The sequence below is a fragment of the Carcharhinus amblyrhynchos genome, chromosome 3 (assembly GCF_965287045.1).
Source record: "Carcharhinus amblyrhynchos chromosome 3, sCarAmb.v2.hapA, whole genome shotgun sequence".
Taxonomy (NCBI): Eukaryota; Metazoa; Chordata; class Chondrichthyes; order Carcharhiniformes; family Carcharhinidae; genus Carcharhinus; species Carcharhinus amblyrhynchos.
The window spans coordinates 103,664,219-103,676,769 of NC_137326.1; the positions used below are offsets into that span (position 1 = coordinate 103,664,219).

A 12,551-nucleotide genomic window follows, 5' to 3' on the forward strand; every position below is an offset into this window, starting at 1 on the left:
ATAAACATCCTGATGGAGAGTTGCACCGTTTATGCCCTTGACCTGCCTTCCACAGCTAATACATGCACCTGAGTTTAATACCTCTCCCTAATGCCACAACTTTATGCAAAATTAACTGATGTGATTTTTGAACCCATAGCAACTTTATTTTAGCACCAGGTGAATGTGAGTAACAGACACCAACTTGGATATACTTTCATGGATGTTGAAGTATTGCATGAAACTTTCTGAAACAAGTGAGATTTATGGATTTTTGTGTTGAGAGTGTATAATCAATATGGAATGTTTTTTAATATTTGCTGATCTCCTGTGGGATTGCTCATGCTTATTTATGGATCTGAAGCAGGTTTATAATTTGTTGTTGCTAATATGGTGTATATTTTAATTGTAAGTACTTATAAATGAATAATGACCACTAGAGGGCACTTATTTTTTTTCCCCACAATAAAGATTATTGGCCTGATTAGGAAATGGGCTGAGCAGAAGGAAATATCTTCCATTAGCCAGAAGTATTAAGGGATATGAGGTAAAGGCAGGTATATGGAGTTGTGTCACAAGTTAGCAATAGGTTACGAGGGATATGGACAGGGTGAATAGGAAGCAGCTGCTCCCCTTGGTTGAGGGGTCAGTCATGAGGGGGAATAGATTTAGGATAAGTGCAGGAGGTTCAGAGTGCGTTTGAGAAAAAGAAAATTCACTCGGTGGTGGGAATCTGGAATGTGGTGCCTAGAAAGATTGTGGAGGCCGGAAACTTTACAACTTTTAAAAGTATTTGGATGAGCAGTCTGAGAGCACAATACCAACCTATGTACTAGAACATAGAACAGTACAGGCTCTTCGGCCCTCGAGCATACCTCTGAAAGGTATGCTTTGTCTACATAGTGTGCGAGAAACATTACTTTTCACTGTATACCAATATATGTGACAATGATAAATCAAAATCAAAAACTTGAAGCATCTTAACGTTCAAGGATATGGGACAAGTGCTGGAAAATGGGATTAGTGCGACTTTAGTGGTAGTTATTGTTGGTGCAGACTTGATGGATTGAAGGGGCATTTCTATGACTCTATGGTTTCATTGAACGGTGAAACAGTTTTGAGGGGCTAAATGCTCTACTCCAGTTCCTAATTGAATGTGTAATATCTGGTATGTGCCAAGCATGTCAGTGCAAGACAGACCAGTGCCAGATGTGAGGCAAGAAACACCAATCATCAAGTTTAGTGGTAGTCACTGCTTCATCTTCTATAATCTTCAGGTCAAAGCTACTAAACAACTGCTTCAAAGTCCATTGAGATGCACACATTATCTGAACAGATTTTAATGCTAATGAGGACTATAAATGCAAACCCTACTGTTCGGTAGGCATTCATGGAGTAAAAAGATAAACCTATCAGTCAGTAAGGAGGCATTATTGTCTCACTTGAGGTATTTTGTGCTCTTAGCAGAATTAGTGCCTTCAAAAGTTGCATAACTGGGTCTGCTGCTGGCACTTAGTTTTGGCTGCTTTGGGATCATTTTGATCTACAAGACCGTGGGCCTGTCTTTTCAGCTCAGTTTCTTAATAACGGGGGAAGAATCCAAATAAATCCTTTCCCATGGACGACATTCAGTATTGGTAGTTTTAGGTGCTCAGAGTTACTTATTTGGCTTGTAAGACCGTAAGATGCAAGAGCCTAATTCAGCCCATTGAGTATGCTGTGCCATTCAATGAGATCATGATCGATTTGATATGATAAGTCCATTTTCTTACCTCGTCCCCATGACCCTTGATTCCTTATTGATTAAAACTCTGTCCATCTCAGCTGTGAATGTACTTAATAACCCAGCCTCTACAGCCCTCTTGAGGTAAAGAACTCCACAGATACATTATCCTCAGAGAAGAAATTTCTCCTCATCTTAGTCTTAATGGGTGAATTAGTTAGCTCCACCAATGAGCTGCCCGATTTGTTTTATTATTTACTACCATGAGGAGTTGCTTCTGCAAATTGAATAGGAGACCTCTTTTGAACATCAGATCAAGCACTCTTCCTTTGCCTTCCAAAAATGGCTAAAGCTTAAATTTCCTTAAATTCTTCTGATTTGATTTCTTCTTTGGGAAGTAGCTCAGTACTGTTTAGCTAACTACAATAATACCTCCCCTCATTACCTCGTCCAACTTGCTTCTGTTACTTTTATTAAATGTTTTTCATTCAGTTGCTTGCGGTTAGATCCCAGCAGCTTTGCAATTGAGAATTTTTTAGGCAATCTGAACTAATTGAGGACTTTTTTATTAGTTTATTGATCTATAGTGACCTACCAAGACACTAATTTCTTTACTCACAATGATTGTCCATAAAATAACACTTGTGACCATAAGGTACCCCTGACTTGAATAGATGAAAGAGTTTGTACAGCTTTTAAAGCTTTATCAAGAACTTTTCTTGTGGCTTCTTATCCACATATTCAGCTGATCCTACAAACTACAAGTGCTGTGTGATGTAACAGGCAACATCAAAGCTGTTGTTTACATCCAAGGCCTTGAAGTTTGGTATGTTACAGATGTGACCTTAGACTTCATAACATATCTCCAGCCTTGTGTGGTAATTATCAGCAAGTCTCCTGACTTGGTGATATTTAATGCACTGAATTTTGCATTTCACATGCCTGAAGGGACTTCCTTGAGACTTTTACTTATTTTTCTGCAAAGTAACCCTTTAAAAGCTTCCATCTATTCTAATCAGTGATATCTTGAGGTCACAGTGTCTGTCCATGAGTAATCATTGCACTTGGGTGCAATCTCTCTTGGATAGTCTCCCTTGCTTCCTTGATTGTTCTTTACTCCATATGATATTTCTTTATTTCTTTAAGCTAGCAGTTCAGAAATCTGATGGCAGGTTTTACATAAAGGGCCTAGCCTTAGGTAACAGGATTTTAAAAGTGTCTTGGATCTACTAGCTGTGTCCCCTTTTGAAAACAAAACTGATATTCCAGTACAGTACACAGACTTTTGCAGTCCATAAGAGCAATGTGGAATACTACACATACCAATGCTAGGTATTGCTCACTTGGTCATCTTCTCAAAATAGACATGTCATTGGTGATTTGCTTTACTTAGCACATGTAAAATGAGGTCTCCTCCTGCCTTCAAGAATTATCACTAGTTCTCAGAAACTATGGAAATGTACAATGGGCTATTTGTGTATCCAACTGAATTCATGAGGTAAATTATCATCTTTGCGCTGTAATTATTCAACTTAAATATGGTTCATGTTTAAGTACTTTAAAGATAGCAGTCCCACAATGAGCAAATTAGAGCATATGGACAAAATCCACACCTTCATGAAATAAAAAATAAATTTGTATCATGGAAATTACATTTTGCTGTACACTAGATTCCTATAAGATAGTAGAAAATAGAATACCGAAAGGGTAAATATTGGGAATTTATAACCAATAGGATTTTTTGTGCATTAAAACACAAAGTCCCAAAGACTGGACTATCTCCACTCCAATGCTTATTCCTAGCTGAAGAAGCTCCATATCCGAAGCATGAATTTATAAAATCTAATCCATTTTTTGAAACACCAGAACCTTCATTCTCTGCTTCACATAACAGACAGCGTACTCATAGAATCCTACAGCCCATCGAGTCTGCACTGATCACAATCCCACCCAAGCCATGGGCACTAAACCCCATGCATTTACTCTAGTAAGTCCCCCTGACTCTAAGGGACAATTTTAGCATGACCAATCCACCTAACCTACACATCTTTGGACTGTGGGAGGAAACCTGAGCATCTGGAAGAAACCCACGCAGACACCAAGAGAATGTGCAAACTCCACACAGACAGTCACCTAAGCCGGGAATCAAAACTGGATCCCTAGCGCTGTGAGGCAGCAGATCTAACCACTGTGCCACCATGCCACCCTGGTACTATTTGGATAACACAAATTCCTACTTTATAATGGTATGCTGCCTGTTGATAAATTGACTGAGGTCAATGAGCTATCATTACCTGAAATAGCAAGGCTGATGAAAAAGGATAATAGTATTTTACAATTGAAATTAGATAACTCAGTACAGGTTGGAAATCAAATTCTTGGTTTTCTCATTCAAACATCCTATTATTAAACCAGCACGTGCTTTTCCTAAATCTTTTAGGAGATCTACTGCTTGGTGTTTTTAATTATGCAATGAGTGATGCTTGTATTTGGGAGAATGTAGACAGTGTGATTTTATGGAAGTAATGTCATTGAAGTAATCTCCTCATGGATTAAAATTTGCTTATGTTTTTAATCCCGCCTCTAGAAATGAAGCTGTAATGTAAAACAAAAATAAGTAATGTTTCATTCCTACTTCTGTTCTCGCAGGAATCAGTGCGTGAGGGACTGCCACCTAATTGGAAGAAGAAAGAGAAACTACCTCAGGTCACACGGTCCTGGCACAATTACATGTGTAATGTAAGTAATTTTGTTTGTTGATGAGGTGTAGCAAATAAGAAATATTTTTAGTGATTGGTTTACTATAGATTGTCTACAGTGGCAGAATAAGACCATTTGGCCCAGATTAGGAAAACCCTTTCAATGCTTCCTCCCAGAGTTGCATTATGAGGCTTTTGGGAATGGGTTTGGAGTATTGCTGTGGTGCTTGTTGCTTCTGCAGGCTGCATTGGATTAACACACAATATAGCAGGTAATGGCAGCTGTGATAATGGAAGAAGCAGTCTGCAGTGGTCCAGATGCCCAATTTTTAGCTGCTTCGAGGCTGGAGCCGAGGCTGTGTTATTCTCCAGTCTTAGAAATAAGTTGGGGGACCTGAGGTCAGTGACCAATTGTATCATCTACAGTTAAGTAGTGGAATCAGATAAGACTAATGAAGTTTTGTCATGACAGTGAATGTGTGATTGTAAAGTGTTACAGGAATTAAGTGTCGGTAATTGCATATTGATTTATGGGACTTACACATTTACAGGAAGTGATTCAGGATTTCCAAGCGTCAGTACTTCAGGTGTCTGATTCTTCATATGATGAGCAGTAAGTGACAGAAATCTTAACATTTAGTAAAGGTGGGGCTCTTTTTATTTGTGTGAATTGAAAATATGACTCTCTCCCCTCCCTATATCTCTGCAGAGTGGCAGCGCAGATGCCCAGCGTTCATTATGAATTTCCTAATGGCTATAACTGTGATTTTGGAGCTGAACGACTGAGAATTCCAGAAGGCTTGTTTGATCCATCCAATGTCAAGGTAATGGACTGAGAGTGGAAGGGGTGGCAACATTTATAAAGAACTTCACAGTGGATTCAATGTAATCACACAAAACCAAAAGAATTAATAGAAATGAACAATTAACAGAAAAGCCACATATTGGCACATTGGATTGGATTCGTTCTAGTATTAGACTTTTTAAAAATCAGCCAGGAGCTGGCTTTAGCCAATAATTATTAATGGAAAAAAAAACTCCAGTATAAAAACTGTCCTATCAATTTTAAATGTGCTGTTAGTAGGGAACTGAATCATACACCATGTTAAATCTCTGATCCGAACTGCATTATATTACAATTGTCATACAAATCAATAACTTTGAGATATGAATTTCCCAGTGACTGATGAAGGAATCAAATGATAGGATTTTACGTTTTAAGAATTTTACTGTAACAAACTAAAATCCACACTAAATATTACTTGATAGGCATGTATAACTACTGAAAAGATATTTCCTACTAACTTCTTGGCATAACCTAAAAACTGCTTGCCACATTTAAGCATTACACTGAACTCTCAGTAGAAACATAGTCTTGTGCTCAAGGTCCTCAACCCCTGGCTTTGACGGGATTTCTTCTCTGCTCCAATTGAGTGAAACATCTCATGTACTTTTAAACAAAATTCCCATTCATTCAATCTTGTGAACATAATTGAATGGACTTTCAGCAGCAACTGATTAGTCTTGTACTCTCCACAAGCTTTGTTTCTTCAAATAGGGGATCTGTCTTCACCAGCCCTCTGTCTGGTGGTTGACCTAAAAACAGTCCTTTATTTCCTGCTTGGAATAATAGCAGCTGTTGTGGGGCTGTCTCTCTCAAAATTCTGTCTGAGAGTCTGAGTTTACAAGCAACAAGGCCAGCTGCCTCCTCCCTTTTATTTGTTTGATTTGACTTTCTTTCTCCATAGCAAAGCAAGTTACATGGGTTTGTCTCCACCAGATTTAGTATGACCCAGATTTAGTAATTTACATACCTCCTTCCACCTCAACAAACTACTCTGTTTTACCTTGAATTAAATGAGGCAGTTTATAACATTAAAGTCCAGCATTCATAACAGTTGCTACATTATCCCCACACTTGGGGCTAGATAAAGAATGATCAAGGTTTATTGGTCCCAATTGCTGTTGATGATCTTGCATGATTATTGGACAACATTTGTTTCACCTTTATTCTGGTTGATAATTCTGTTGGAATAATTTTAACCTAACCTGCTTAGTTGGAAAATGATCAGATCTGGTTGTCCATGTAACCCTCTGTTTTTTTGGACCAGTTAGGTTAAACTTACTCCCAGAATGTCTAGGTGCTGGTAATGTATCAAAATACATTTTGAGCTGTTGATGGAGTTCATTGCTAGTTCTTTTCTGTGCAGTCTCTTTCCTAATTTCTCTCCTATGGAATTGTTGAACTATAAAATATAATTTCCACGTTTTCACTAAACACCTTTTTGGATCATATAAAATGCATTGTTTGTAACTGTCCAGCTGAATTATGAGCAGCTGTTTTTCTTCACTTCAATACTCAGATTTTATTTCTGTACATTCAGGGTTTATCTGGAAACACAATGCTGGGTGTCAGCCATGTTGTGACCACGAGTGTTGGAATGTGTGACATTGATATTAGACCGGTGAGTGTTGTATCTGCAGTGACAATTCAGTAAAACCTATTTAAATGCAATTGCTTTATAAGGGAATTTTTTGCTCTGAATGCTTGAAATGTGTAACAAATGCCAATCTGGTAAAATACAAGAAATCTACTGCCATTTGAAAAGAAAAAGGAAGACGTTTAAGTTTTCATTTGTGGGGAGCACGGTAGCACAGTGGTTAGCACTGCTGCTTCACAGCTCCAGGGACCTGGGTTCGAATCCCAGCCTGGGTCACTGTCTCTGTGGAGTTTGCACGTTCTACCTGTGTCTGTGTGGGTTTCCTCTGGGTGCTCCGGTTTCTTCCCACAGTCCAAAGATGTGCAGGCTAGGTTGATTGGCCATTTTAAATTACCTGTTAATGTCCTGGGATGCATAGGTTAGAAGGGTTAGTGGGTAAATATGTAAGGATATGTAGATACGGCCTGGGTGAGATTGCGGTTGATGCAGACTCGATTGGCCTAATGGCCTCTTTCTGCACAGTATGATTTTAAATTCAAACATAAACTTGTCTCTCTGCTCACTTATGTTTATCATTAATTATAGTTATCAGACTAGTACAATGATTGTAGGTCAATTGAGTTTGAATAATCATAAAAATCCTTACAGTGCAGAAGGAGGCCATTTAGCCCAAAAAAGTCTGTACCAACCACAGTCCCACCCATGCCCTATTCCCATAACCTCATATCTACCCTGTTAGACGGCCTGATACTAAGGGGCAACTTAACATGGCCAATCTACCTAACCTGCATATCTTTGGATTTAAACCCAAGGCTTTTAACAAAAGATCTTTAGTAAACATTTATATTCCTCAATGTACTTTAGGGAAGGAAATCTGCCAATCTTACTGTTCTGGTTTTTATATGTGACTGCAAATCCACAGTGATGTGATTGACTCTTAACTGCTCTCTGAAATGGCCTAGCAAACCACTCAGTTCAAGGACAATTAGAGATGAGCAACGAATGCTGATCTTGCCAGTGATGCCCATATCCCATGAAGGAATAAAGGAAAAAAATCACTGTTAAAGCAAAGACAATAATGAATATCTCTTTCAATTAAAAGGTGAAAGCTAGAAACAGCAGAAGTTTTAAAGAGACTTCAGTACGGAGATCATTAAATTGTTGTGAATAGGTACAGAAAATAATCCAGAAAGACAAATAGAATGTTTACTTTTATATTTAGAGAACTAATAAAATTCAACAAATGAAAGTCATGCATAGTCTTGGTAAGGAAGCCAAACATGTATTGGCCTTGGAGAGTGCGCAGTGTAGATTTACCCATGTGATACCTGGATTCCAAAGGTTATATTAGGAGATTGCTTAAACTCCAGGGATGGTATTCCCTGCAATTTAGAAGGTTAAGGAGAAATTTTATTGAAGTTTTCAAGAAACAGATGGTGTGGACAGAGAGAGGAACCTATTTCCACCGGTTAAGAGGACTAGGAGATTACGGATCAAAAAAGACCCAGACTTTTCAAGGTTAAAATTGAGGAACGATTCTAAAGGAAAGGGTGGTAGAAATCTCTTCAGCAACGAACAATTTATGATGAATTTATGCCTAACAAATAACTGTTATTAACTGCTGGTTTGGGTATTTTTCTCAGGGTTTATATGGCAGTGTGATTGCAGCAGGTGGAAACACATTGATACAGAGCTTTACAGACCGTTTGAACAGAGAGCTTTCCCAGAAAACTCCACCTGTGAGTATCAGTTACAAATAATCCTCTGAAGTGAACCCATTAGTTTATCACCTAATGAATGAATGAATAATTTTTATTTTGATCTAGCATGTGTTTTGCTTGTGAAGAAACTCCTAAGGAGAGAGACTCTGCACTATGGGTTACAAACTAGTTGTATTCCACTTTGCAGACTTGACCAGAATTTGGTGGTCAGCAATAAGCAAAGATGCTGACCATTCATTACATTTGCACTTTCCCACAGACCTTCTGTGGGCTTTTTGTACTGGAACTTGCTGTGATTAAAAAACTATTTCAAAGCAGCACCTTCAACACCTGATCTTGTGCGAACAAGGCAAGCATATTTTTATCTTTGTAGCTTGAACTGGGAAGTGTCGGGAAAGTAAATTCAATGTCAAATCATCCGCAGAAAGCGAAATAGGCAATGAAAGATGGGATTAAAAAAAAAGTTTTAAAATTTTTTTTAAAAATTCCAACAATGGTTACATCTGAGAGAATGAACTCCACACTTAGACAATTTTCAGTGACAGAGAAATTATTTGGTAGTAGCTAAGATTTAAACAACACGAGCAAAAAAATTTAATACTGGAATGGACAAGCTGTAACTTGTTCTGACATATAGGCATTCATCACAAAAGCATTACAACTTTATACCCTTCCATATGTTTTAATATGTTCCAAGTGTATTGGTAAAATATTAGAATACTGTAGCTTCCAAATGTCCATGTTTAACTGCTCACGTGCAGTGTTTTTCTGATTTAGTTTAATGATGAGTATGAGAATAAACTTCATGGATGGCCTGGTGGCACAGTGGTCAGTACTGCTGCCTCACAGCTCCAGGGACCTGGGTTCAATTCCGGCCTCAGGTGACTCTCTGTATGGGGTTTGCCTGTTCTCCATGTCTGAGTGGGTTTCTTCCCACACACCAAAAATGTGTGGGTTAGGTGCATTGGCCATGCCAAATTGCCTGTTGGCGTCAGGGAGATTAGCAAAGTAAATATGTGGAGTTATGGGGATAGGGCCTGCATGGGATTGTTGTTGGTGCAGGCTTGATGGGCCGGATGGCCTTCTGCTGCACTGTAGGATTCAATGTATAAAATGGTCATTTTTATTCTAAATTTGGGCCATTAATTTTTCTTTTCTGATTGCCTTGAGGTTTGGACCTAATTGTTAAGACCAGCATATCTACTGATCTTGGTATTGTACATGCTCAGATTATGCTATAGAGTAATTTGTAGAAACAATTGTTGTTGAGCAGCCACTGGTTGACAAATTAATATTGTGGGGCAAGACCTGAATAAAATAAATGCACTAGAGTTTTTAAGAAGCATAACACGAGTTTTTTTTTTAATTGTGTATTAACCTCATGAGCAGTGAATAATTGAGTTTGAAGCAGGTTGAAAGGTTTTGAAGAGAACCATTTCAGTCAACTGAGGTGTACTTATCGTGCATTGGATGGGATTCTGTGACATGTGACAAAAAATGCTGATATACTCACCAAATTCAAGGGGCAGGAACATGAGGATTAGGAACCGAATGACCTCTCAAGCCAGCTCAGCCATTAAGTGAGATTGTGGCTGATTGTCCAATTCTTGTCTGCTTTCCCTCCCTATCCTGATAATCTCATGCTCAGATATACTCATCACCTTCATTTTGGTTCATCAAGAATTACAGCCACTTGGGAGCTGGGTGTTTAGGGATTGATGGTTTGGGGGTGGGGGGAAGTTGGAATGATTAATTCTATTCCAATAGTTCAAGTTTCAACTGACCCTCAGGCTCTCATGGGATATTTTCCTTATTAAATGCACAACCTCTTGCAGTTGTATGATAACTAATTCTAGTACTAGGGTCTGATTTTGTAATTTTGTACCCTTGTACATTTTGAAAATTTGACAGATTTAGTCACCCCCCAACCCCCCCCCCCCCACAGACCAAAAAAGCTATGTGGTTTATAAACTTCAGTAGTAAGGCATGTACAAAACATGCACTAAAAAAGTTGGTGATGTTGTTTTCAGAGCATGCGGTTGAAGCTAATGGCCAATAACACCACAGTGGAACGAAGATTTAGCTCCTGGATTGGTGGCTCTATTCTAGCTTCTTTGGTGAGTAGTAATTTTTAGCTTTCTCTTTTTAAAGTATTTTATGTAAGTCATTTTTAGAACATAGAAAAGTTACAGCACTAACAGGTCGTTCAGCCCACAAGTTGCACCGAAGGTATCCGTACCTACTAGGCTTACCTATAACCCTCAATTCTATTAAGTTCCATGTACTTATCCAGAAATCTCTTGAAAGACCCTATCGAATTTGCCTCCAACACCACCACCGACGGCAGCCGATTCCACTCACCCACCACCCTCTGAGTGAAAAACTTACCCTGATATCTCCCCTGTACCAACTCCCCAGCACCTTAAACCGATGTCCTCTCGTAGTAACCATTCCAGCCCTTGGAAAAGACCTCTGAGAATCCACCCGACCTATACCTCTCAGCATCTTATACACTTCTATCAGGTCACCTCTCATCCTTCGTCTCTCTAAGGAGAAAAGACTGAGCTCCCTCAACCTATCCTCATAAGGCATACCACCCAATTCAGGCAACATCCTTGTAAATCTCCTCTGCACCCTTTCAATAGCTTCCACATCCATGAGGCGACCAGAACTGAGCACAGTGTTCCAAGAGAGGTCTGACTCGGGTCTTATAAAGCTGCAACATTATGTCCCGACTCCTAAACTCAGTCCCTCAATTGATGAAGGCCAGTACACCATATGCCTTCTTAACCACATCATCTACCTGCGAGGCTGATTTAAGAGTCCTCCTGATCCTCTACACTGCCAAGAGTCTTACCCTTGATATTATGCTCCTTCATCCCATTTGACCTGCCAGAATGGACCACTACACATTTTAGTGTCTATTCCTTTTTTTGTTTGCAATATTATTAAAATCTATTTAAGTAATGGGCCATAACTTGCAAGCTCCATGACATAGTATTAGATGGGTACCCCACATATGCGCTGGGGAATCTCCTTTGGAAATTCCCAGATTTGAAAAATGCAATTTTAAATCACAAATTTTAGATAGTTCCAACTGGGTTACTTACACGAATAGTTGTCCAGAAAGTTAGAACAATTAAAACCTCTTCTAATCTCTGCATAACTATTGCCCAGATCCACACCAATCTTCCCCCTTTCCAAAGGACTGTCCCTACACCCACAAAGCCCCAGGGGACACTTCTACAGGGCCTCTTTCCTGCATCTACCTACCGGGCCTGATATTCGCCTCTCCTCACAACCCAATTTTTATTTTCCTCCCCAACTTATTAACCTTACATGCTTATCTTCTCCCTGACCTGTCAGGGACTTTTAAATTTCACTGGATCCTTAAACTTACCTGCTTTACACCAATTAGTGCCATAAAAATGGGTGTGGCTTCCTTCCTTTCAATGGAGTTGCACTCAATGCTGAGCCCCCTGTGATGTGCTGCACCACCTGGATTTTGCCCAAAATAATTCAAAAGATTGGGGTGAGACTGAATTTCAGGTAATTAGAATTGGATTTGCACTCTGATGAAGTTCAGGCCCATTATAAGTCTCCTTTTTGAACACACTATAACTTGTCCATGATTGCATTTGTAATTACATAGAAGTAGAAAGTGGGATCCCAGTTTCAAGAAGTACAGCACATGATGCTTGATTGATCCCATTCAGGTGGTCCGAAGGGCATCATCCTTCCACGGGTTGACTTTCAGGTGCAGTTCAAGCTGTGGCAGCTACCCGGGATGGGCTGTTTTCCTTTAAAAGGACAATAGTTCTCATGATAATTCAGATACCTGATCATAAGAACATAAGAAACATAAGATGGCCTTATGTTCTTAGGCCATCTAGCCCTTCGAGCCTGCCCCGCCATTCAATAAGATCATGGCTGATCTGTTGTGGCTCAGTTCCACTTTCCCGCCCTCTCCCCATAACCCTTAATCCCC

The 12,551-nt window shown here is 39.3% G+C and overlaps 1 protein-coding gene across 1 annotated transcript in view; it reads left to right on the forward strand.

The window, feature by feature from the left end:
• Positions 1-12,551, forward strand: part of actl6a (actin-like 6A) — a 28,170-nt gene that overhangs the window by 13,917 nt on the left and 1,702 nt on the right. The window contains exons 8-13 of the mRNA XM_080185627.1: positions 4,352-4,441; positions 4,953-5,014; positions 5,111-5,225; positions 6,786-6,866; positions 8,486-8,581; positions 10,594-10,680. Of these exons, the coding sequence (XP_080041753.1) occupies positions 4,352-4,441; positions 4,953-5,014; positions 5,111-5,225; positions 6,786-6,866; positions 8,486-8,581; positions 10,594-10,680 (531 nt within the window). The remainder of the gene's footprint in view (positions 1-4,351; positions 4,442-4,952; positions 5,015-5,110; positions 5,226-6,785; positions 6,867-8,485; positions 8,582-10,593; positions 10,681-12,551) is intronic.